Source organism: Stylophora pistillata, chromosome 1, assembly GCF_964205215.1.
Source record: "Stylophora pistillata chromosome 1, jaStyPist1.2, whole genome shotgun sequence".
Lineage (NCBI taxonomy): Eukaryota > Metazoa > Cnidaria > Anthozoa > Scleractinia > Pocilloporidae > Stylophora > Stylophora pistillata.
Genome location: NC_142519.1, coordinates 5,594,501 through 5,620,454, shown reverse-complemented (window position 1 = coordinate 5,620,454; position 25,954 = coordinate 5,594,501). Strand labels below are relative to the sequence as shown.

General features: G+C 37.7%; 3 protein-coding genes across 4 annotated transcripts; 1 reads left to right on the top strand and 2 right to left on the bottom strand.

Annotated features, from left to right (window-relative positions):
- Positions 1 to 1,090: 1,090 nt before the first annotated feature.
- On the bottom strand, positions 1,091 to 10,472 carry LOC111324729 (uncharacterized). Of its 2 annotated transcripts, none has more exons than XM_022928356.2 (13): positions 10,245 to 10,472; positions 10,071 to 10,148; positions 8,126 to 8,164; positions 7,214 to 7,225; positions 6,382 to 6,444; positions 5,627 to 5,765; positions 4,860 to 4,923; positions 4,453 to 4,531; positions 3,905 to 4,059; positions 3,581 to 3,650; positions 3,323 to 3,363; positions 2,757 to 2,865; positions 1,091 to 1,761 (listed from the first exon to the last, which is right to left on the bottom strand). In XM_022928356.2, exons 1-12 carry the CDS (start codon positions 10,272 to 10,274, stop codon positions 2,784 to 2,786), a joined length of 852 nt encoding a protein of 283 aa, XP_022784091.2. In that variant the 5' UTR covers positions 10,275 to 10,472; the 3' UTR covers positions 1,091 to 1,761; positions 2,757 to 2,783. The 2 variants fall into 2 exon arrangements, with proteins under 2 accessions (XP_022784091.2, XP_022784090.2); XM_022928355.2 differs by having other exon boundaries at positions 2,796 to 2,865.
- Positions 10,473 to 10,706: 234 nt separating this feature from the next.
- LOC111324708 (meiosis-specific nuclear structural protein 1) lies at positions 10,707 to 20,588 on the top strand. The gene is made up of 13 exons (XM_022928330.2): positions 10,707 to 10,868; positions 10,991 to 11,212; positions 11,702 to 11,761; positions 13,577 to 13,644; positions 14,986 to 15,088; positions 15,593 to 15,822; positions 16,717 to 16,933; positions 17,537 to 17,586; positions 17,733 to 17,790; positions 18,158 to 18,280; positions 18,415 to 18,549; positions 18,648 to 18,773; positions 20,244 to 20,588. The coding sequence occupies exons 1-13, from the start codon at positions 10,866 to 10,868 to the stop codon at positions 20,352 to 20,354; spliced, it is 1,506 nt and encodes a 501-aa protein (XP_022784065.2). The 5' UTR covers positions 10,707 to 10,865; the 3' UTR covers positions 20,355 to 20,588.
- A 3,469-nt stretch (positions 20,589 to 24,057) lies between these two features.
- On the bottom strand, positions 24,058 to 25,509 carry LOC148740989 (neuromedin-K receptor-like). Its single transcript, XM_088733014.1, has one exon. It carries the CDS (start codon positions 25,234 to 25,236, stop codon positions 24,187 to 24,189), a length of 1,050 nt encoding a protein of 349 aa, XP_088589140.1. The 5' UTR covers positions 25,237 to 25,509; the 3' UTR covers positions 24,058 to 24,186.
- Positions 25,510 to 25,954: the final 445 nt, after the last annotated feature.

The window sequence follows — 25,954 nt, the reverse complement described above, 5'->3', positions numbered from 1 at the left end:
CCTTCTGTATCAGATGAGAACATATATATTGCTATGATCTGGACTGCTGATTCGCTGAGCTTTCTCTCACAAGTATGGCGCTGTTTCTCGGTAGGAAACAAGTTTATAGCAATCTGGTTTAAGCTGGGAAAATAACTGAGATTAGAAAGGCAAAAGGGTAAATGAATTGAATGAGAATTTTCACATATACCAACATAAATTATCTGATCTTAAATATATTGAGTTTAAATTTAAGGGAATTGAAAGAACTATGCCAGAGAGTAAAACTGTATTTCACCCAGTTTGCATGAATCAAATTCCAAAAGGCGTTGAAAAAAAGCCTAAGTTTCAACCATAGAGATGGTTGAGATGAAACATTTTAAAAATGCTTATCTGTCCTGTGTGAATTTTTGAGTAATTTCATATTTTTCATTCCAGAATATCTAGACATGATTCCCAAACAGGTATAGAAAATGCATTATTACTTCATTAATTTGTCTCAGCTCAAGATAGAAGTTTACTTTTCAGAGGAAAATCTCTTTTTATCCCCAGAAGGACTAATTCCATTTGCTTTTGTTTTCAAACGTTTAAAACCACTACATACAATAATTAGGCTCTATAAAAATACAACCCCAACCGTTTTTTGATCTTCTTTATTTTCATATTTTGATTAATTCATAGTCTGTAAGTAATCAGTAATAAATGAGCAAGTCCCCATAGACGAAACCAAATTGTAAATTAAAAATGTATTTCAAAAGTACTTATAATGCGTTGAAAAAAGGTTGTGTGCATTTTATTAAACAACCGAAACTGCCATCGCAATATTGTCGATGGATCATATACTTCTCTAAGAATTCCCAAAGTTCTTGTTCTCGAGGTACCCATTGCATATGTTTCGCGTATCATAGAAAGGAGTGTGAACATAGGGTTGTCCTAGTTCGAATACGCAGCCAAAAAGGCAACGTAGAACACCTTTAATTTACCTGTTTGAATACATAGTTAATTGCTCAGACGTCTACCAAAGGCTGATCAAAGATAAATGGGAAGCAAAGATAAATAGATTAAAGGTGATCTCCATCCAGCGATAAGCGAGTAAAAACACTGAGAAATATTGGTTTCATTCAATACTTTAATGTAAAATATTAATAATAATTTACAATCTGGACTGAAACCTGGAAACAGATGAAAACAAATCACACCTCTTTTCAAATAAGTTAAAAAATTGTTCCTTCGTTTGTCGGAATTGGGAAAATTTTTGTTCCCATCTAGTTAAGAAAAATAGGCACTTGTGAAAAATAAAACTAAAAATAAGAAGGAAATATAATATTTTCAGAAAAAAGATTCTCACTTTTTTTTTTAACCTATGTTACATTCCAACTTAAGCCTTTCTGCTAAACGCGAAAATTACTTTTTTATGATTATGAGAAGAAAACGGTTTTTCTCGCCGGCGCAACAGGGTCATAAATATTAGTTATTTCTAAAAAAAAATCCGTAGACCCTTCAGTGTCGGCAAAAAGCCCTATTCCTTCATAAATACTTAGTTATCTGATTTTCAGTTCCTTTTTACAAGTAAACACTACTATAAATTAGCTCGATCTGTTTCAAGGAGAGATAAGTTTTGGTACTCTTAACAAATATCTTCTAAAACATCACTATCGTCTTAGATTATTTCTTGGAATTTTTCTCCTATTTCTCGCCGAAGCAGCTTTTGGAGTGGAAAATTCATTTTTCGATACTGTGTCAATATTGCATCGGTATTGCGACCATACCATCAATCCTAACCTGCAAAAAGGACAAGAAGGGAAAGCGACATTAGCAGCTGTCAAATAAACAAAGCTTAGATGTCTTTTCGCAAACAATTTTAAAACACCTACCAAGATACATGTTTGAATCTTTGTAAAACATAAATCTTCAGAGAAAAAGGGATTTTTTTTAGGCTACTGGAGTTGTAAATGAGTTTCTAAGTTTCCTTAGAGGCAGAAAATTTGTTTGTGTGTTGTCTTCTGCTTGTAGCATGAGTAATAGTAGCGTTGGTTTTAGTAATGGTAGTTGATAAATGGTAGAAAAGTATAAACTAAATTCAAAACAAAACAAAAAAAGAGCACAACGCAACAAAAAGGCACAACGTGACATGTGCAACACAAAGATACCTGCAATACTGTTAATGATTTCTTCTCCTATTATTTCACAATATATAATGGTAAAAACAAAACTAAAAGAGTGGCTGCATGGGTTACTCACAGCTGTAGCTACAATGTGATTTAACGCACAAATGTAGGAGCTTTGATATTCTTGATTAAATCAGACAAATGAAAGTAAGCAGAGATGATTGAGGTCAGACTGAGTGGTTATCATGATGAAAACAAAACCGAAGTACTTTCAGTAGCCAGTCAGCAGAAAGGGAAATACCCTAACGAGCCAATAAGAACTCAAAGTAAAACCAAGCAAAACTGCCCAAAGCGCGGGAAAACACGGCCGACCAAGTCGTGATTGATTTAAATTTTGTATCTGATTGGTCAAGAGAGTGACACGAGTTTTACTGAACCGATCACAGGGCAAAGTTAAGCAAAACTAATGCACCGGCTTGGATTACTATCGACACTCAATTGAACATTGCTATGATGAAGGCGATGAAATGGCAACCATAAGTAATAGTAGCGTTGGTTTCAGTGATGGTGGTTGATGAATGGTAGAAAAATATAAACTAAATTCAAAACAAAAAAAAAAACGCAACAAAAAGGCACAACGTGACATGTGTAACACATAGATAAATTTACCTACACACGAGGGCGTGACACAAAGAGTTATTCATGTACCTCGCCCATTTTGGTTTTTGCGTACTCTATCCTAATGCCTCCTTTTTCTGAGGAAGACTGCATGATATGACTGTATATAGGTACAAAAAAAAAAGAAATTAAATTGAGAAATAACATATATAAAAACTCTGTGTTTATTAAAATGGTTATTTTCAGGACCTAGTTTAGATTAATTAATGACTCTCTCAAATTTTACTTCAATGATAACGTATTTTGGTACGATTGCCCAGGTTAATTATTAAGAGCTGGGAAGGGTGATTGGACGAAGATTATCCCTATCTCGCCATAATCACCTCGCGATTATAATACAGAAGTGCATTTTTTTTTATTCAGAATAGCAACTATACGAATTTTTTTCTTATCATTCTAAAAAAAAGGACGATGAGAGAAAATTGCGATGGCTCTGATAATCACCAGAGAGACTTGGCGAGTGAAGTTGTCTTTTTCCCTCCGAGATAAATTTACATGTACAGCTGTACCTCGTTATTACATAGACCGAATGAGTAGCAACTGAAAAACACACTCACCCTCGAAGAGAATTCATAGCATGAGTCGCCGTGAATATATCCTGAAAAAAAAAAAAGCGGAAAAAGGAGTGATTACCAATGATATGGTTGTCGCAAATATCATCACGAGTGCAATGCAAAAGTAATTTTTTTTTCTGGAGACATTTGTGTCCTTGGGTTTATCCTTTGAGTTGTGTAATGTTTGTCCTTTGTATGTATCGCGTGGGAGTTAAAACGATAACCAAATAAATAAAGAAAGAAAAACATGTCGAGAAATACCAGATATTCCACGAAACAGACAGGGCTGCTCCCTTTACTGTGCATTTTTAAGCGTCGAAAGCCCGGCAAGCTACAAGAAAAAAAAAAAAAAAAAGAAAAAGAAAAGAAAGAGAAACTCATTGTCATACTCTCGTGCAGAAATGTGAATGAAGTTTGTTTGAATCGAAACTACGTCATGCAAAAAATATATTTTGAATGCTGCGGAGTTGAAGTCACTTCACAGTTCATCATCAAGTCACGAAACATTTAAGGAGCTGGAACTGAAACTCTCTTCATTGTTTACAGACCTGATTCAAAGAGCAGTTCAATGAAATGTCAACTTACTCAGCAAAAAGTTCTCTTAGCTCTTGTTCGGAGCTCCCCTTCCCAAGGTTGGCTACAAAGAGCGTTGAGCATGGAGGATTTCCCAGGCTGGCCATATGATGTAGAGATGTAGGTGACGCTAGTGCTGGAATGATGGGATGGTGCTGCGGGAACGCCTAAAAAAGCAGAAACAAAGTACAAAATATTGAGAACCCTACTATATCGTTTCTTCGTTTTGAAACATAATGAATGAATTATGACAGTATGTATTTCGAAGTCTCATTTGTGCTTGAAATCGATTAATTGTCAGGGGAAATTCGATTAATTGGATTTCCTTCGACTGGAGCACATTAATACCAACGAAATAGAAAGGCTTCCAGAGACTTCCACGGTGGTCTTTCCTTAAGAACCGTACTTGCTATTGCAGGAGACGGACTTAATAAATTCACCCATCGATTGGTTTAAATCTTCATTACCCAAAAAAAAATTATGTTTAAAAGAATGCTTTCCAAAAACTGATGTTCTCCTTTTTAGATTCAAAGACGTCAGATAGAGTTAGTAAGACTCACTTGAAGCTGCAGTATACTGGACGGATGATGATTAAAAGTGTGTTGAGCTGTAGCTGCCATGATGTCACTAAATATTGGTCTGTTGGGACGAGAAGACAAAGAAGAGAATCAATCGCATTACGAGATGTTATCAGGATAAAATTTTTTGCACTTTTCTTACAGGTTACGGGTTTGGGACAGAAAGGGCTCCGCGCCCCGACACTTCACCAATGCGAACAAAGCGTAAGACTCAAAAATCTGCAAAATATTTTCTCTATCATTCGGGTGGATCCGTACAAACTATTGGTTATTTTTTTTTCTAAAATAGTTAGTTCTGCAAAAGTCATTGTGTAAGGCAACAATGTAATAAAACACTTTTAATCTTGATTCTCACTTAGAAATCTAGACTCTGGTTTTACTCTACTCACGCGGGGTATGCTATGCTTGGTTCTGGTCCCGGCAGAAATCCTGCTGCAGCAAGCTCCGTATGCACTGACCAAAAAAATAAAGAAAAAACAAAAGCAAAAACAAAAAACAAAAGACGCAATTAGAGATAAGTAATTTCTCATAGATTATAGGGATATTACCTAAAATGTCGGCTAGAGATACATATAGTTGTAGTAACCTTGTTACAGAAAAAAGAAAAGAGGAATATGCAAAATCACATTAATTAAAAAATAGCATCATTTGTTTTTTTTTTTCAAATTTTGAAATCGCTTGAAATAACCAACGAGCTTAAACCTGTTTTAAAGTTGTTTTGTTAGACTCGGTTTCAAATTATTATTTTATGCACAGAAGCTGGTTAAACTAATGTTGGACGACTTTAACTTTGGCAGATCGAAAATCAAGTTACTGACTACTTGAACCCTATGGCAAATTCAGTCGTGCATGCAGTTCTCTGTTTCTGATTTTCCTTCAGTTAACTGAACACGTTTTGCTGGTGTGAATGGGGTATATATCTGATGCTCTCAAGAAGCTTGAAAACATTTTTGGGTGCAAACTCTGTGAAAATTTGTTCAGCTGTCAAGCATGTAGCCAGAGGGTCGTTTTATGTGCTAATAAACTCCTATTTGGCTGTTTGTTTTGTTTTTCCTTTTGGCAACGTTGCTGAAATTACATTTAGGTGTAATTGGAATCAAACTATTTAGTCCTTGACTTGTTAATAGATCGTGATGTATTTAAACTTAGTACTTACTGAGCGGGGGCTCTCGAGGAAAAAAGGGCGGAACAGAAGTTAACACGGCCTGTCTATTTACCGGCTTGGATACCTTGGTATTGGACCGAGCAAACTCCAAACGAAGCGTTTGCGAGACATCTGGATCGAATCGCACACCCTTAACAAAAACAAAAGGCATAAATGGTCACTGAAATGATGCAAAGTAAACTAAGAAAAGAAACAGAACTGTTGGAAATCAGTTTTACCACCGCAAGGATGTAAATACTGGATTTAAACAATAATCCTGGGAATACACGTATATATTTTTTTTTGCATAGTTCAACATCTTAGACTTGTTGTTCACAGATATCAACTTCGAAATCGGTGCGTAGTTGTCACCTTTGCCCCCCACTTGGTCTGCTGTTTGCTCATGTCGTAGGGTGCTGGACTGCTGTTCGGTTAGCAGGGGACGTTAAAGCGACAAACACTCTTTTCGCAAAGAGTAGGGAACGTAGCTCCCATTGTAATGATTTGGCCTTGTTATTGTTTATACAGGCCCGCATTTGACCCAGCTTGAAAGCTGAACTGGGCCAGCCTGTCTAAATATCGCAAATAAATGAATAATTCCAAAAGTATACCTTAGAGGCAATAAAGCCACGAAATCACAATAAGTAGAAATTCGAGTTTAAAATTGATTTAGATTGATAAATGCTCTTTATTCTGGTGAAAGCTCTATTGTGTCGTTTATCGATGTAGGGAGCAAAAACGAAGAAATTGTTATTTGTTTTTCTTACTTGCAACGAAGTTTTAGCCTCTTCTGCCTCCTCTCTGCTTTCAAAGGTGACAAATGCCACAGGCTGAAGTCAAGAGATAAATTATTTTGAGACAGAAATTACTTAAGAATACACGTTTTAGTATAATTTCAGAGCTGAGCAAAGAGTTTCCAGCAATCTGATTGGTCGAGCGGTTCCTTATATGACGCTATATAAACCGCTCTACGCGGTTTGTATAAAATGTTAAAATAAAATGTTAATAAATGTTACTAAAATGTTATGATTTTAGAAAATTCTCTGTTGTTCAGCTCTGAAATTATACTAAAACAATTATTCGCCTCAGGTTCGGTGAATATTGTCGAATAATCCCCTCGACTTCGTCTCGGGGATTATTCGACGATATTCACCTCACCTTCGGCGAATAATTGTTAAATATAATGTGACACAGTGAAACGCTTACCAATTACATTTGCTCGGGTACTAAAATGTTTTACCTCTGGATTTGTTGTATCGGAAAATTTTACTGAATTAGTTTCCTAGCTTTGTAAATCAATAGATAAGTATTAATCAGTCGATAAATATCACAAGAAACCACAATGACCAACTAATTTCGTATTCTTTTATCAACAGTTTGTTGGTGTTAACTTTGTTCAGCCAGAGTAATTTGGACTTTGTTAGCTCTGACTACTTAGTTAAATCTATTGGCTAACAACAAATGCTGCTTATCTTTAATCTGCTAATTAATTATGATTGATCAGGAGCCAATCAGATGAGAGCATTTTTTTGTAGTGACACAATAAATAAACTTTAAGTTTTACGAAGAGAATTAAATGATAAGTACTGTTACACTTACCGAAGGTTTTCCCTGTTGTAATAACAAAAAGAAAAACGATAGACAAGATTGTTAGAAGTTGGTCGTAATGATCGATGGTTTAACTGTGTCAGAAATTTTATTTTCCAGTATTTAAATCATGCTGTAGGGAGAGTCAAAGGTAAAGATAAAGAGGCTAGCTTTTCGGCTCTTTTCCTACGGGCTTTGCTTCTAATTGGTACATAGGAAGTGAATTAAACAACAACAAAAAAAGAACTAAACCTAAAGAGCCTTCGACATCTTTACTGAAACAGTTCCCCACACAGAGAATTCGGTAGCCTTGACAAGACCGCGTGGGATAGCAATTATATCGCTAAGAAGTTTTCTTTGCGTCAAAGCATCTAGAACTTTTCATGTGCACAGCTTGCCTCAGAATGTTTTGTTAAAGAAATTCATATAACACCAACACTCACACTGAGGACTTAAGGATGGATTAACGTTGTTAATTACCCCCCACAAAAGGAGTTGAAAGGTTTTAACTTCAAAACTCCTTAAGATATAATTTTGTGACAGCTTAGAGGGAATTTCTGAAAGTCTTCCGTTATTATGGAATAAATTCAAAGTTTCGAACCGGCCCAGAAATCAGCGAGGTTGGAGATTGAAAGTTCCGCCCAAAAGTAGAATGTTGGAAGATTCGACAGCACAAAAGGAAATCACTTACGAATAGTTGTCCTTTTTTACAAAAAAATACTAAATTTACTACTTCACTCTGTATTAGAATTTTTATGATTCAAGTTGTTTAAGACTCAAATGCTACACCCATTGCAAGTCCATTTAGCCCAGAGTTAATAAGAAATGAGAATCATAGGGTTCTAATATATTGTTCAACAGAATGAGACAAAGTTGGCCTAATAATTCTTTTTTCCACCCTGCTATGTTCATTATTATTCATACCTGTTTGTCTGTAAGTTTAAGTAGTGATCCTTCATATCCCTGGAACAATAATAAAAAAGAAACTTTCTTATAGCCTTCCATGCTGGGCGAAAATTACATGCTCTGAATACAGTATTATCTTGCTGGCGTGGGTTGCGAAAAAAAATATTTTCGCGAAGACCTTGAATTAAAACCTTCTCTAAATACAGTTACTTACATTTGAATTATTATAACCGCAACGGAGAAAAAGCGAATACAAAACTTGTTGGTTGTCAGGATTCGGTTTGAAACGAGAGTCATACAAATATCTTAACACTCTTTGCTATGGCGATACTGAGTCGTTGTTAATTGATCTGATATCAGACCGATCTTCAAGAATGTAATATTCGTAAATGCAACATTATGTTTTATGCAAAGAAGGGAAGCAAATCAATTCAAAACAAGCTTGAATACGTATTTTCAAAACATCTATTGTCGCGTCAGTTTCGTAGAATGAGATAAATCTTCTCGAAAAAAACGCATACACAATAAATGTTATATGCTAAGCCAGTGTTAAAAGACACAGGATATATGTACATTTGGGCTTCAACGCAAAAATCAATCTTGAACAACCAAATTACATGTGTTATATTATGATGTACGGAAACGATCGAGTTATCGAAATGGATATTTGACCATACCTATTCTTTGTATTGGTTAGAATTTGAGTACGGTATGTATAGTTGATCTTGTCATTAAAGAAGACTGAAGCTAGGAGAATGCAATATTTTGAAGAAGACTGATCAATTCAGAATAACAATAGCTTTGCTCTGGTATCACTAAAACCGTATTGTGGGAATTTCGATGTCTAGTGAATAAACCGTTATCTACTTAGCGAAGTCGGGCCTAGCACAAATTAATTCTTTTCAACTGTTGACTAATGGGAGGTCTACGGTCCCAAGTTCGTCAATTGAGTATTTACGATAGTTTTGTTTTCGTCGTGTACTTCTCAGTCAATCGCGGTAATGTTGTATGATTTACATTCAGGCGTAAACAGTTTTATTCAGACATGCATCGCAGCCTGAACTTAAACGAAGCTAAACCGTTAAGTTGGTTTACGAAGTGGATCTGGAACAGATGTGGTTCTAATTCGACCAACTTGGTCGCCAAGTAATCACCTTCCATGCAAATGTTCTAACCACATGCCGCTTTCAAATTTTGTCTATTCTTTTTGAGCACCTAATTAGCTTCCCTTGTCTTTAATTACTCCAGAAATCGTGAGCATAGCGAAGTGATAATTACAACTACGTTTCAATTATCTGCGCAAAATTGCCAAACCTCTTCGTTTTGAATGCAATTCGGCAGTTTTCGATTTAGACAAACTCCGCAAGAGTTTTTCGTTTGTTTGTAAAGTTTAGGGCCGTGTACATTCCTGTGAATAATAAGAGAGCTCATAAGCCGCTTTTTTGTTTTTTGTTTGCATATAAGATGAGTTAGCTTAACGCCATAAATCTTGTACGTTTCCATAATGGCGGCGCGAGCAAATATTTGCCAAAATCTGTGCTGCTAACTAAGCAGGGGACACAAAGTTGCATAAAGTTGTTTCAACTATTGCTATCAACTCTTATGTCGCAGTCGTGAGGCTCAGGCGAAAATAGCATCGTGCTATTATACGATTAAAGCTTCTCGAAGGGAAACGAACGCTTTTCAATATTCATTTGTTTCTTTCAATACCTGGTTGAACTCTGCGACCTTGCTCAAATCGATTTCAAAACACTACAGTCATTTAATCCGTTTGAGAGTAAAATAAGTTTACTTAGCTCTTCATATACTTAGTTTATTTGTTTAGCGAAATTTCAGATATACGTCTGTCGAATCCCATTCAAGATTAATGTCCTGCTTTTCGGCATTTTCAGCCTAGCGGTAAATGATGTTGTACTAAAAATATTAGCGACAAAACACTTGAGCCGAAGAAAGTGCAGCGTACCTTGAAGCCTCGGAAAAGGAGGTATATTTCACGAGGTTTTACATCGATTGGCAAGCCGCTCACAAACAAGGTCCGAACCTAGAAAAGAAAGCATCAACATGTTACAGACGCGAGGGTGTGGATGAATTCGCGTCTATCTATCGTGTCTAAAGCGCGCGGCATAAGTGCTCAAACCTCGTCATCTGAAGTCGATTTGGTGTCCATGAATCTAGTTGCACCTCAATTGTGCTGTGCGGATAGCTCACTCGGCTCAGTGACAAAGCTAGTGCTTTAGGTGCAGAGGTGCTTGGTACGTGCAGTGTAACAACATGAAAAGCATTACAACCTTCTACAATATTAAAATGGCCTCTGCTATTCCCCGCAGCTGCAAGGTACAACCAACAGGTAACTCTGCATGACGTAAGAATTTTGTTTCCCGCGTGACATTCCATCGCAAAGCTCCGGGTGAAAAGAATCCCAACGAGACGCTTTAGTTGTCATGACAACAAGTATATTTGCGCTAGAAAACAATGGACTGCGCCCTTAACACAAGGGTAGCTTTGACCCAGTCTAGCTCAGTCGTTCACGCGCCAAGAAAAACCGAGGTGATGCTGGGCCGAGGCGAACATGCAAACGAGGCCAAGTGGTTGTTACAGCAACAAACATAATTTTGCGAAGCCAGTGGATCGAAGTTGCCCAGTCTAACAGCGTTTCAAGCGACTTATTTAGCCTAAATTGCATTTTGACAGATTTGAACGTAACCCAGAAGTTAAATATACTCTTTGGATTTGTTTTACTTCTTTGGGGGTTAACACTATGGTTAGTACTGGCATATTTGTGCGGTATTTTTCTAGTTGTGTCCATTGTCTATGACTTAATACGGTAAGTTTCCTCAATATTGCACCCATTTAATGCGTCATTATTTCTGTTATTCCTTTAAGGCATCTGTTCGAAGAATGAACCTAAGTCATGCCCAACAGCAAAAACTCCTTGCAGAGAACAGAAGGAAAGAGATTGCTCGGGAAGATCAGCTAAAGCGAATCAACCAGGAACGTGTGGTGGAGGCTAACATGTCTAGTGAAGAAAGGATAGAAAACAAACGGTTTCTGCGTAGACTTCACCAGGAAGCGACTGAAAGAGAAATGGACGAAGGAATTAAAAAAGTAAAGACTCCATCTATCCAGTATTTATTTATGATATTGGGTACATTTTTTCTTGTACAAGTGGTACTGATAACCTTCGTACTTTGTAATCAAGTAGTGTGGGTCTTATTTACAAACTGGATCCCCGTGTACCTATAGTAGAGATGTGCATGCTTTGGTTTAAATTCTTCCTTGGATAAAAATGTATGATTTCTGGTGATGTTACTTCTGGATGTTACATTTACTTGTGATCTTTGTCATTGTTGCCCAACTGAATACTCTTTTCTGATATTTATGGTAAAGGCTCCTTTTAGACTTTGCTGTAACTAAACAGCTTTACTAATGATCCCCAAGGTGATATCACATCTCGGCCTACTCATGTCTGAAAGCAGCCAGCTTTGAACTTTTCTGCTTTCCAAAGGCAATTGTTTCTGATTCAGAAAGCTTAAACCATATTATATAACATAAGACTGCACAGCGTAAACAACAGATACTGTGTTTTCTCACTAGCAACAAGAACGAAAGATTCTTCAGGAAAGACAACAAGAACAGGAGGAGAGACTGGCCAAGGTTAGTAGTACATGCACTTACCCAATACAAGGGATGGGGTTACTTTGATAAGGCCTAAATCCGTTGGTGCTACCAAAAAGGGAAGAGGTTGTAGGCTTGAGTTTAAATAGTGTGTAAGATATCTCTATAAATTTAGCCCTTTGAGTAGTGTTGATTTTTAACTATAGACTGATTATGCTAGAATTGTAAATTTGAGAATTGACTAAATTCTTGACTCATTTACACTACATGATTCACCCTTGAAATGACTACTAAAGGAAAATAGGGAATTTGGAATAAGTGTAGCAAGTAAAATCTTATTGAATTTGTCAATATCTCTCTTTAAGATGCCACTCATTTTCTTGTAAATTTGTCACAAGAATTTGATGTTTGATGTAGACAACAACTTCTACATGTACTTGATAAGTTTGAGTATTCTCATTACTTTTTGCTGGACAATGTGTCAGATATTATAGGGAGAAGTTACTTGTTAATCACCTTTAGGAATTAAAAGTTTAAAGGATTTTGTGTTGATATGTGTAATTATCTATTTTATTCACTATTGCTAGTGCTGCCCAATCAATAACAGTCTAAGGACCTGTTTACATGGAGACAGGGTCACCCCTCTCTATTGTTTATCGGAGTTGTGTTTACATGTCAGGTAGGGTCACCCTAGGGGTAGGGTGACCTTCCTATGAATGTCAGCTTTTTGTTTACTTAAGCCTTGTAAACACTCAAGATAGGGTGACCCTAGGGGAAGGGCTATCTCGAATTGCACCAAATGATGTCAAATGATGTATTTTGCGCACCAAACTTTCGATCATAAAAAGTAGTGTCTTGTGCATATTCAACCTTGCGAGTATCTCCGAAGATATCAAGCAGAAGCTATCACAAATGAGCTTCAAAGTGACGAGAATAACATAGAAGAATGTGAAGTGTCTACAGACGTCCCACTGAATGTAGATCAAGCCTCAGTGCCTCCGATTTTTTTGACGTCTTCGATGAGCCTATATCCAAACAATAACAGTCAGAAGACCGCCGAAAGAAAAGCTTAACCTACAAGCAATATTAATTAGCGCCAAAAAAAACAAAAGTCAGGGCAAGTTTTTATTCAACCGAGAACACATTAGTTTTCCTTGAGGGCTTCTTTGCTGCTTAAGATAATTATGGTCATAAATCACTTGCTATTTTCATGAATGCCTCACGATCCATACTGAGATGTTTTCTCCATTCAGTATCTGGAAGAATGCTGTCCAAAAGATTCTTCCACCATCGTTCGGTTTTTCTAGGCTTCAACTCCAAACTCTTCCTTGATTGCAAACAATTTTTCTTTGCTGATAGCGTAGTCTTGCTAACGTTAGAGTACTGGTTAGTGGCTTGAAATGTCAGAAGGCCTTGGTGATGCCTTTGAGCTATTGGCATTCAGATAATAATGGGCCATAGCACTGAAAAACTGCATTCAAGGATGCTGAAGAGAGAAAAACTGAATATAGTGCCAAAAGAGAACCCTTGCCTGCCATTTTGTTGTTTACAAAGCTTAGCGACTTAGCCACATGTAACGCTAGCCCTACCCACAGGTAACCCTTGCTTGCCGAGTTTGTAAGTAAAGGAAGGCTATGTTTTGACCCTTCTGGTAGGGTGACCCTATCTCTATGTAAACAGGCCCTAAATGAATGGTGGGCTCTCTGAAGCATTGAGAGGTCATCTTTTGAATCTAAATATTGATTAATTTTATTAAAAGATACATGTAGACCATGTGAAGTCATTGAACCAGGTCTGTTGCTCATCAGTCATTTTATGTTAAACAAGTTGCTGTATCAATTTTGCTCTATGCAGGAGCTTGAAAAGATGAAGCTAGAGAGTCTTCGTGACCAGAAGCTGACCCAGCAGATACGAGAAAACAGGTACAATGCGGTCATCTTATACTGCAACATTCAATGCATTTGTCTGAATTTGTGGTAAAACCTCTTGCTGCTTAAAAAGAAGTTAATTTGTAATTTGCTCTTGTTTGTGGGGCCTTACCACTAATTTATTCATGTTTTTCTCGTTCCCATGTTCCCACCAATAACGTAGCTCCATTTTCTGCCTTTAAAAGCACACTCAACCCACAATTCCTCTATTTGCTCCGACGAAGGGCTAACGCTTGAAACGTCAGCTTTTGTAATTGTTACGATGGCCAATTTACCATTTCAACTTTGTTGATATATCCAAATTGTTTCATTACCCCCACTGACGCAGCCCCAAACAGTTTCTTTAGAAACTATCAGCCTTTATTCATATTGTTTTTTCAGTGCTGGCAAATGTTGGGGGGGGGGGGGAGGGGTACAGTAGCAAAAGCCTTATTTTTTTATATGTTGGGAAAATTTCCGGAGTTCAGTGATTTCACTGTTAACCAACTGTCCCAGATTTTCAGACAAATGAGAACTGTCTGGGGTGGTTGGGAAAATCTGGAATATTTCTGTTTTCCCAACATTTTTTAGATTTCTGTGATGATTGCTGACCATTCAGAATTAATGAAAACTTCAGTTTTCACTGTCAGGAGATGTCAGTGATAATTTTAGCTTGCCGCATCACAATACCTGCTCCTGTGGCTTAGATTAAGTACCCCTGAGTAACAGATAAAAGGTGTAAGGAAAAACGTGGAGTTTGGTCTATTCCCAATATATTACCAAAATCTGGAACAGTTGGAGAACAGTGAAATTGTAAATCCTTATACCAACATATTAAAACCAGGCTTAAAAATAATATAGAAAATCAAAGCACCCTACGATTTCAAACTTAAAAGTTACTGCTTTCACTTTCATTCACCTTCCTTAGATGGTACAAAACCTTTCAGTTAAATTTCCCATCCCTAAAAAAAATGTGTATTTTGTATAGGGAAGGTAAATAGACAGTTGGCTTAACTCACATGTTACAAGAAACCCTGCAAATCAACTGTCAGACCCTTTTCTAATATCCTTGTATTTATGACATTTTTCCCCTCCCTTTCTCATTTAATTTACCTCTAGCCTGAAAGGATTTCCACTTTGGGTGGGACATTGCAGAGTTTTCTATAATTGGTATGACTGCACACCCAAAGTATTCAACTACCCAGACACCAAAAAGCGTACCAAACTACAGTGGCCCTTAGTACTGAGCATGGGCCATGTGTGGCAACAGTAGTGATGTGCACAAGCTAATCTGAAAACCATCAGACAATAGTCTTTATAAGATACCAGATTGAAGTATTTGTTCAATATTTTTAGTGTTGAATTGAGGGAACTTGAAGCCAAATTAAAAGCAGGATTTATGAATCGTGAAAGAGCAGCTCAACTGGCTGAGAAGATGGCCATGAAGCTCGATTGTCAGGTGAGATGTGCTGATGACGTCATTGTTTCAAATTGAATGTTCTCTTAGTGTCAATACATCTATAATCCCTGGTATCTCTCATGCTTGCATGCTCAAATCTCACTCTTTTTTCACTCTTGTGGGAAAATAATTTCCCCCTTGTGACAAAACGTTCATTTTTGTTCCTTTCTACCCCAAGTTAATTTGAAGTGTTTGTATTCACGTTGATGGAAAAGTATTTTGAGTGTTTGAAAATTTTACCAGAGTCCTCTGCCAAGTGATGTCCACCAAGTTTTTGAATTGTTGAAAGATTTCAGCAGTGTTTGAAAGTTGGTAGAAAATCTTGCTAGATTTCAGTAAGTTCCAGATCATTTTGAAAGGCAGGCACTTACGTGTGGAATGAAGAGGTTGGTTATAGCATATCATCGACCATCTTTTTAAGAAGAGATCTACTTTTAGTGAAAATATCTCTATCTTAATTTTTTTTCTTTCTCTTCCTTTTCTGCACTTTTTCTGCAAACCCAGAAACGGGACGATGAGATACATGAAAAGATGAAAGAAGAATACAAGCGAGCACTAGAAGTGGAGCGAGTCAAAGAAAAACAACGCTGGGAAGAAAGTGTCCGCTATCAGGAGCAACTCGAGAAACAACTGGCTGAAAAGGAGCGCCGCAAACAGGAGGCTTATGAGGAATTCCTGAAAGAAAAACTCATGATTGATGAGATTGTGAGGAAGATCTATGAAGAAGATCAAAGGTGTGTAGCAAGATGTTCTCTCCAATATATAAAGTTTGCTCTAAGTTATTTGGCACAGTCTATTACAGCGCTTTTCGACTGAAAATCACGACTGGCAATCAGAAGAAAGGAAAATACTATACCTTTAAGAGCTAATAAGAATTTAATGTCAAAACAACCGAACTGCTTCAAGCGCGGGAAAACGCAAACGGCCAATTCGTGATTGGTTGTAGTTTTGCATCTGATTGGTTGAGAAAGTGGCGCGGATTTTCTGGACCAATCACAGAGCGAAGTAATGCTAAACCAATGCAATCACAGATTTTTTGTGGCATCATTGTAGTTAAGTAACTAAATCAAATATTCCTTTAGTGTGCACCATTTTTTCCATGTAAATCTACAAGTGTCACACACTGAACTCAGAGGGAAGGGGAAGGGATACATGCTATTTCATGTATCTTTGATATTAACGCATAACGTTGTTTCAACTTAACACTGGGTTTGCATATAAACAACAAATGATTTGAACTCAGTAACTCTATGTAGGCTCTTCAAGAGAAGAGGAAGACGTACTGTACCCACACGTAGCTCAATGATCGTGCATCATACGTATCTATAACCGCAGTTCAAAATATATGAACTTCATATATTCATCGTATCTGATTTTATCATCACGGGTTTATTACGAATCAACTTAACGGCCTGCACCCAGTGGGCTTGTTAGCTCAATTGGTAGAGCGCTGCACTAGTATCGCAGAGGTCAGTGGTTCGAATCCCGTACAGGCCTGACTTTTTTCAGGTCTGATTTCGCTATTGCATAAATAGCGCTCTCTACTGAGAGGATCGTGCATCATACGTATAGCTCGATGTATTAGTCAAGAGTGTATACTAAGAATTCTACATTGTTCATGCCACTAGGGAGCTTGAAAATAGACTGCAGAAACAATTGGCTACTCAGCGGTACATTCAAGAGTTCAAGACGAAGCGATCTGAGTGGAAAGCGCACGAGCGTCGCTTGATGGAGGAGGAGAATGAACGTATTTTGGAGTTTGCAAAATTGCAGCAACATCGCGAGGAAGAGAGAATGGAGAAGAAAAAACAACAAGAGGAGAGTATGGCAGCCGTGCAAGAGAAGGTAGTTATCATCACACTTTGACTAGTATTACCGTTTGCGAGCTAATGATCCCCCTTGGGGCTTAATAATTCCCAGGGGAGGTGGATATACTGGAGAGGGACCCTTAAAAGAGATGAAGACTTAATAAGAACTCGTCAAGGGCCGCAGTTTGAGTTGTTATTGGTTTGTTTTTTTTTTACTCTGACCTCTCGCAGTGTTCGGTATACATTTCTATGGTAAAAAGTGTTTTATCTACGGAAACTACGACAGGTTTAAACTGCTAGAATATTTAGACCAGCAACGCCACCCAGCTCAAATGTATGCCTTATCTTTTGTGCTGAGGATTTGGTTTTGGGAAAGACGGGTGGAGGCCTGGCTTATAAGAGAGAAGCGGGCTGGTTTATAGCGTTAATGTTGTTTAATTCTGTTTTCTGACTTGATTAATGATGCACAATTTAAACATGGAACGAGAAGCCCGAACTAAACCCAAATGGTGGTTTTCGCTCTCTCTGTTGTCTAAAGGGAATGGTTTGTAGCTCTCTGTTGCGTCAAGTGAATTTTACGTGCAGAGGAACGAAAAAACTGTTTTAAAGTTTGGTTCTAATTGGCGTCTTTTCCTTTCAGCTTTCAAAACAAATTCAAGAAGAAACTGAGGCCAGGGAAGAAATGGAAAGGTACAGAAAAAGAATCCAATAGACGTATTAACGAACGAACACATTAAAAGGAAAAAGGGATAAAACGTTGTGTAACTGAACGTTTAGTTTCACAGGAACTGTTAATTATAAAGCGTCGATATCTTTTTTTACCTTTTTCCGTACAGAATTCGAACAGAGCTGTATCTTGAGGAACAAGAAGAAATGGAGAGACAGAAGGAAAAGGTAACAGCTTAAATGCTTACTCTTGATGATTTTGTTTTGATTCATTGTGTCTCCTTAATCCTCAGTAACTAAACTTCCCCATGCCCTTAACTGCATCGAAAGAAAATTCAAGATGTCTGTTTTGGAAATGATAAAATAAAAAAAAAGTTATCGTCGTGAAAATTCATGTGACTAGATAAGAAAAAATCAGAACCAAATTACTTTGTCATTACCGGTCAATCTACAGAGGGACTTTTCAGTACGTCAATTGAAAGAAAAACACGAAAAGAACAAACAAAAAATGAGTTGTTCTTAACTTTCCCTCATACATCAGACCACGAAGGCGCATTTATTGAGATTCTCATTGTTGGCTTCTATTTATGTCTAGATGGCGATTGAAAACAGGCTCCGCCAGCGGTTGGACTTGCAGAGCACGCGCAGACAGCAACTTGAGTTCAAGGAGATGAAGTTACAAGCTGAGAGAGAGGAGGAAGAAGAGTTCAGAAGAAAGGTGATCTTTAAAAACGACGCGTTGTTGGCGCCTTAGTGCGTTTTACTTCACTGAGTGGACCGATTTCCTGTGAGGAATCGCAAGTACTGTTATTCCACCATTGTTTGCTGACACAAAAAATATTTCTCCTTTAGATGCTCGAGAAATTCGCTGAAGATGACCGAATCGAACAAATGAACGCTCAGAAGAGGCGAATGAAGCAACTGGAACATAAGAAAGCGGTAGAAAAACTAATCGAAGACAGGAGAGTCCAGTTCCAAAGAGAAAGGGTCAGACGACTTGTATCTTCTATTCGCCATTTGCTGTTGTTTTCTTTTTGTTAAGGATTGTTTCATTAACGGAAATTCTTTTGTTTTCTTTTCAACAGGAAGCAGAATTGGAGGCACGTCGTGAACAAGAAAGAATGGAGGAATACAGAAGGCAAATCATTGAAAGAGAAAGACAAAGGATGCTGCGAGAACACGCTTCTAAACTTCTTGGTTTCTTACCAAAGGTGGGTATTTTCTTCACGTGGGCCACGTGTGTTCTCTTGTTGTGTTCTAGTTTAATTGTTAATGATTTTTATGTAGCACAATTTTAACCGAATGATACTCAGTATACTAGGGATAGTATTTATTTTCGATATAGGTTGTCTACTTGTGGCAAAATTCGTTTCTTCAGATAAAACTTAGAACGTGGTTGATTTTCAGTGTCTACGTTTAGTTCCTTGCAAATCTGAAATACTCAGGAAAAGGCTCGAAAAACATACGTCGTGGCTTCGTTGCCAAAAATTTCGAATTAGTCGATCCGTCATTCTCTCCCCCTCAGCCTTCCCGTCTCTACAGTGTATTTGGTTTGCCCTTTGCGTTTCGGTACTTTTCTACCGTGCAAGCAATTTTTTGAAACGAGAAGTATGGTTCAGACACAGAATTGTTTATTGTCTCCGATAATAGAAAGTACCGTGTTTTAAGATCCCAAAGAGTTGGTGCGAAAATATGGAATGGCATCCCCCCTGAAATTCGTAAGCTAAAGAAAGCGCCTTTTAAACGTGAGCTAACTCACTTGCTTTTGAAAATTCTTGAAATTGAGGAGATGAATGTTGACTTGCGATACCTTGACCTTTCTAGCTTATATTTGTATTTCAACTGATTAGCTTTCTCTTTGACCTGTTAAAAACTCCCTTGTGTGACTGGCTCAGTTAAAACCTTTAACATGATTATCACTACTATTATTTATTATTTATTTTTATTTGCTCATTTATTTATTTATTTCATTGTTGCGTGTGTGTGTGTGTGTGTGTGTGTGTGCGTGCGTGCGTGCGTGTGTGTGTGTGTGTGTGTATGTGTGAGAGCCTATACAGTGTCTGTTTAGGTAGCCGGCCTAGAATAGCTTTGCTAACTGCGGGCTACAAAAGCCTTTATTTCTTTCATTTTAAAAAATAAAGTCAATAAAGAGAACTCCAACGAAATTGCCTTCAAATGAGTTATTGATCCGACTGCGGACGCCGCTATTTTGAATCGTGCTTAGTAAGTCGTTTATCTCTGACCTGAGGTTCAGGGTCTCACTCTTTCCTTTTACAGCTCGTAAAAATCTGTCTGAACAATTGGAAACTAAACAGAAGGCATTTTTAGTGATAAAGAAAGCTGCACTAGTTTTTGAAGCTAAACTGATTTCGGCGTTCATACTCAAATTCATAACTCATTTGAAGATAATTTTTGAATGGTTATATAACTTTTTCGAATCTCCAAACGCGGTAAGAGGTAAATGTTACATATACTTTTTAATTGTAGGAGAAAAATGCGGATGGTCTCGGATTAGTACATCTCTTTTAAGGTTTTTCTCTGAATAAAGGCAAATTTCTATCTCGTGGAAAAAGACATTAATACTTTGCTTATACTTGTAAATATGAACAGGAATGCAAAGCGACCCAACAGTGTTGTCTAAAAACGCCGTTTAATTCAATTTATCTACTTTTATTCACCAGGGTGTATTACGTGACGAAGAAGATCTTGAGCTGTTTGATGAACAATTTAAAGACGCTTACCGAGCGAGAAAAGTCGACTACTTTGATGAAGATGACGACGGAAGTTATTAAAGTTAACTTGTTGAGAATAACAATTATCATACTAGATTCTAACACATTTTTAATTTCAAACACTGAATACGAATTTCTTTCCCCAGATGGTGTCCGAAAAATATGGTTTGGTTTTTTAGTGAGTTAGAGAAATGTGCTTGTGGTGGTTGTGGTAAAGTATATTAATTTGAAGGAGTTAGTCTAAATGTAAGTAACATTGTTTAGCATCTTTTGTAATAAAGATATCCAACCAAATGTGTTTTACATATATACAGTACGAACTAGAAGTGTAATATTTCCTGCTTGTGTCCAGTTTCCAAGATTATGCAACATAATGTGTTCAATGTGTCTCTGGTACAAGATATACCCATAAAAGGGCATTTTACAAATGCGAATAGGTTAGTATCGACATTTAGAAAATACCACAGCGGTGAATAGTGCTTTTTACGCCCACTGATGTGTTAGTATGGAAGTGATTAGCAAGTAAGTCCTCTTGGCAAGTGCAACTCACCTCCTAGCAACCGAAGAGACGAAATCGGACGTCAAATGTTTAATTGTTGACCATTTATTGGTATATATCACTTTTCATCTCCACTTCGGTGAGTAAATGTTAAATATTCTGAGTAAAGACACTGTCATATCTCTATCTATTAAGACAGACCATGAAGGCTTTGTTTTACCGGCGGGATTAAAACTTAAACCTGTGCGCCGCAAAGTTCTTGTGCGGGACTGTAGGGAACATCGGAAACAGTCATTTTATATGGCACTCACTACGCTGGACTGGAGTGACGTCCTCAATGAGGTGGACATAAACAAGGCGGTCGAGGTGCTTGAGGTAAAGATTCGTGCACTGATGAATAAGTTTATGCCGCAAAAATCTGTACGCATGTCATCGCGTGACCCAGTTTGGATGTCCCCATTAGTCAAGTGTATGCTGAACTAAGTCCCATATATCTTTAAACAACAAGGAACGTCTGTCTTTATTTAATAAGCGCATTTCTGAGCTGATAACCGAGAACAGAAGAAAACTGGCTGCCATTGGTAGCGGTGAGTGGTGGAAGGGCGTGGACGCCCTATCGCAGCGTCGCAGGTCATCGTTGATAAATTTGGACAAGAACTCTCTAGTTCGTCTGAACGACTACTTCGCCAACCTGTGCTATGATGACACTTACGTTAGACCTAGTGGTATGGATATCCCGGACAGTGTAAAGCCCCCGAAAATATCTGAGCGGTGTGTCTGGAATACCTTAGTTCATGTAAAGAAAACGGCAACGGGACCAGACGACCTCCCGTACTGGATCTGGAAAGACTGTGCTGAGCTACTCACACCAATCGTCACTCACGTTTGGAATCTGTCGCTCTCTACTCATACATGGCCAGACTCCTGGAAAAGGGCAAATGTTAATCCTCTCCCAAAGTGAACATGCCTAAAGAGGACCCAGACTACCGTGGTATTAATGTTACTCCCGTTATTGCCCGGTTGTTCGAGAAGGTCGTGTATCGTACACAAGCACAGTCAGTCATTGAGAACAACCTGAGCCACACCTAATTTGCATATAGACAGGCGGGTAGTTGTACAAATGCCTTGCTCGCTATCCAGCACCAGACATACAAGTATTTAGATAGTAGTGACTTTAGCGAAGTGCGAATTTTTACCATAGACTTCAGCAAGGCTTTCGATTTTGTGAACCATGCTATTTTGTCTGCCAAACTGAAACAGCTACGTCTAAATCCGTACATTATCAATTGGTATCATAGTTTCCTCTATGCAAGACAACAACGTGTTGTTAAATGGCTTGAACCCGGGGGTAACATGTGAAGGTGTAGTCTGATCGTCCGGGTGAGTGTAGTCCTGAGAAGGACTGTTGTCGGTGGTAGTGACTGACGTTTCGACAACCTGTGCGGAAGTCATGACTCTTATGATGACTTCCGCACAGGTTGTCGAAACGTCAGTCACTACCACCGACAACAGTCCTTCTCATGACTACACTCACCCGGACGATCAAACTACACCTTCACAACGTGTTGTTAGTTATAATTTTTTAGGACAGTGGAAATCTGTCAATAGAGGAACCACACAAGTTAGTGTAAGCGGACCGTATCTTTTTAATATATTTTTGAACGATTTAGAGATTTTTTTTTAATGGTTTAATGCTTTTTAAATATGCCGATGATTCCACTATTCTTTCGCCTATCACTAGGAATAGTGACCCGTCTGCTGACTTAGTAGGACAGTTCTTAACATGGTGTAAAGACAATAGATTGGTCTGCAACCCTTGCAAATGTAAAGAGCTGGTTGTTAGAAAGAAAAATCATAATGTACTCTACTCTCCAATTAATATTCCCCAATGTAATAGCTTCGTTTTACTAGGAGTAACTTTACAGAGTGACGGAAAATTTGATGAGCATGTAAGAACTAAGCTTGTCAAAGCAAACAAGTGTTTACACATCCTACGAACATTGAGAAAGGAACATTACTCTCAGGCAGAGATTGATCATCTTTTTATATCCATTGTTTTGGCAAATTTTAGCTATGCACTTTCAGTCTATGGGGCATCTGAGTCTATGGGGCATCCGATCTTACGGTTGTACAAAATTTTTTAGACCGATGTCATAAACGCGGTTTGATCTCATTTCCAGTTTTTATCAAGAACCTTTTAAACAAACAAGACCGAAACATTTTGAAGAAACTAAAATCAACGGATTGCCACCCTCTGAAAGACATCATTCCTGTCCAAAAGACATATGTACACAATCTTAGTAAAAAAGGCTGCGCGCGCCGGAAAATTAATACACAGCGCTTTATGAACACCTTTGTAAATAGGTTGATATTTAAGCTCCATTTATTGTAATGACATACTTTTTAATTCATAATATGTATGTAGATTTCTGTAGTTTTTCCAAGTTCATTGTAACATAAGATATGTAGTTTTATCTTATGATGGAATAAAGACTTTTATTTTATTATTATTATTAAATTTTTACTTTAACCCCAGAAATGAAAGCGTATCGAGAAACAAATTAATAGATGAAAAGCTGCAGAAGGCAGGTGGCATTAAAATCGCATTAAAACTCTGTTAGCTCTGAGAAGCTTCGTTTTTCCACGCTTGGAAGTCTTTTTTTTTTTTTTTTTTTTTTTTTTTTTTATCTTTACAACGATCTACTGAGGCTATCAGAAAAATACATGCGATAAATTCATTTGACAGTCTCCCGTGCGGCAGCCTGATGGTTGCTTTGGTGTTTTATGTGAATGAAAATTTTTTTTTATTTGCGCTATGATGGACGTGCATTCAGTAAACCCATTAGATCAAATCCAAACAGAATGTTTCTTTTGAATGGACAAGAACGTGATATTATATGCCCTTTACGCAAGACTGAAAAAAAAGAGTATACTTTAAACATCCGTGCGTACGTTAATAAACCATATCGAGTAAGGAGGAGTTCTGAAAAGGAAATTTAGAGATTATTCCAAGTGAATTTTTCTGGAGGAACAGACAATCCGGTGATTATTTTTCTCCCCTTTAATAAACACATGTTTCCAAAACGTCATGAAAGCATTTTAGATAATCGTTGAGCGTTTCACAACAGATGCTTGGCCCACAACAACTGTTTTAGATGTCCTTTAGCCCCGGGTTCCTAAGTTGCATCTGGTTGAAAGAACGTAGCAGGTGAACTAAAAACATCTACTAACATCCGCGCCTACGTCAGCTAACACTGTGAGATAGATTCACATTCTGTTAATTTTTCTTATTCAATTTCTTTTATTTTAATAAGAGAACATTCTCTTTTACAAAAAAATTGTTGATTTACATTTATGTGATGACCTTAGTTTGCCAAATGGCTCACTATAACATCATTTCAGAGCAGGAAGTGCGATGTTTTTGGGCGACATACGACGTGTTGGAGGAAAACGAAATGAGAGTTTTCGAAACAAACCGAACATGCATAAATTCCTCGCAGCTGCACGAAAATGAGAACTGAACGTAACAAGAATAAAGGGATTTATCGCCGTACTAAGCAATGGGCAGAAATAATAGAATAAACCCACCATTACGAGGCATTTATCTTTGTCGAATATTGACGGATAAAGAGATTTTAGAAACATGTAGACATAGAGTGGCGTCCAACATGTAAAAAAACCAAATACCACTGTTTTAAACATCTTCATTATGTTTTGATTTTGTTCAAGTCTTTTAGCCTTTGACTGGAGAACTCTTTGTCTGTTATGACTCGTGTTAAATTGCGCCTGCTTTTTCAGGCGTCCAACAATGAGAGAATAGAGAACGAGTATTAAAACTAACGGCACACAATATACCAGGCAAAAACTGAAAGAATAGTAGATTTGCAGCGTCGAGCTCTTCATGACGTTTCTGCAAAGAGTGTACCGTTCTGTTTTTACGATCTTACTGCTAATAAAGAAGGGAATTACGGCCATCAAAGGAACCACCCAGCTTGAAGGGAGGAAAATGGCTCGAATCCTTCCTGTAATGTTGACGGCGTTTAGTGGAAAGGCAATTGCAATGTATCTATCCACGGCAATCAGCGCCAGACTTGCAACTGAAACCACATACAACACTGTGCGTGAATAAATGCCGATCTTGCAAAAAAATGCGGAGACATTTATGTCTGCAATAAGACTTCCATCTGCTTTTAGCATCCCTTCGGTTGCAAAGAGCGACCAGGTGAAGAAAACGGACGCCAAGTCCGAAACAGCCATGTTGACAATGTAGTAATTTGCTCTTGATTTTAGTGTTGAAGTTTTTAAAAAGGCTATGATCACGAGAAGGTTTCCCGTTAAGGCAAGAAAGCTGACAATGGAAAGAAGCATTGTAAATGTCACAGAGACGGTGGAAGGACATTCTGTTTGGTTAAAATGATGGTGAAATGCAGTAAAATTAGTCATTTTCTATGAACCCAAAGCAACTCTTGAAATAAATTTTCCTTCTGTGCTAATAATGTTTTTAAAAATTGCGTTTCTTAAATAGAGTTACAAGCTCTTTAAAATTCAGTTCACTTATGATGTGAACAATAAAGTCTTTATCAAACGTCAATCAATTGCTTGAAAAAATTTAGTCTCGGTCACGAGCTATCGACATGATGAAATGAATATAACCATTCTTTACCCTTACCCCTAATTATTGTTGTGCCCTACATGGTATTGTTTTATGTCCTGCGATGGAAGTGATGACTGATGACTCTTCACATATGGACAGGATGTCAAAAATATTATCATCATCAGAGTCATGACTTCCGCACAGGTTGTCGAAACGTCAGTCACTACCACCGACAACAGTCCTTCTCAGGACTACACTCACCCGGACGATCAAACTACACCTTCACAACGTGTTGTTAGTTATAATTTTTTAGGACAGTGGAAATCTGTCAATAGAGGAACCACACAAGTTAGTGTAAGCGGACCGTATCTTTTTAATATATTTTTGAACGATTTGGAGATTTTTTTTAATGGTTTAATGCTTTTTAAATATGCCGATGATTCCACTATTCTTTCGCCCATCACTAGGAATAGTGACCCGTCTGCTGACTTAGTAGGACAGTTCTTAACATGGTGTAAAGACAATAGATTGGTCTGCAACCCTTGCAAATGTAAAGAGCCGGTTGTT

Coding starts and splice junctions, on each gene's coding strand:
- LOC111324729 (XM_022928355.2), bottom strand. CDS start 10,274: ATGGACACCAAATCGACTTCAGATGACGAG. Junction 4,532..4,859: donor CCAAGCATAGCATACCCCGC/GTGAGTAGAGTA, acceptor TCGTCCCAACAG/ACCAATATTTAGTGACATCA. Junction 3,651..3,904: donor CTAAGAGAACTTTTTGCTGA/GTAAGTTGACAT, acceptor TTTTTCTTGTAG/CTTGCCGGGCTTTCGACGCT.
- LOC111324708 (XM_022928330.2), top strand. Junction 11,213..11,701: donor TGGACGAAGGAATTAAAAAA/GTAAAGACTCCA, acceptor TTTTCTCACTAG/CAACAAGAACGAAAGATTCT. Junction 15,089..15,592: donor CCATGAAGCTCGATTGTCAG/GTGAGATGTGCT, acceptor CTGCAAACCCAG/AAACGGGACGATGAGATACA.
- LOC148740989 (XM_088733014.1), bottom strand. CDS start 25,236: ATGACTAATTTTACTGCATTTCACCATCATTTTAACCAAACAGAATGT.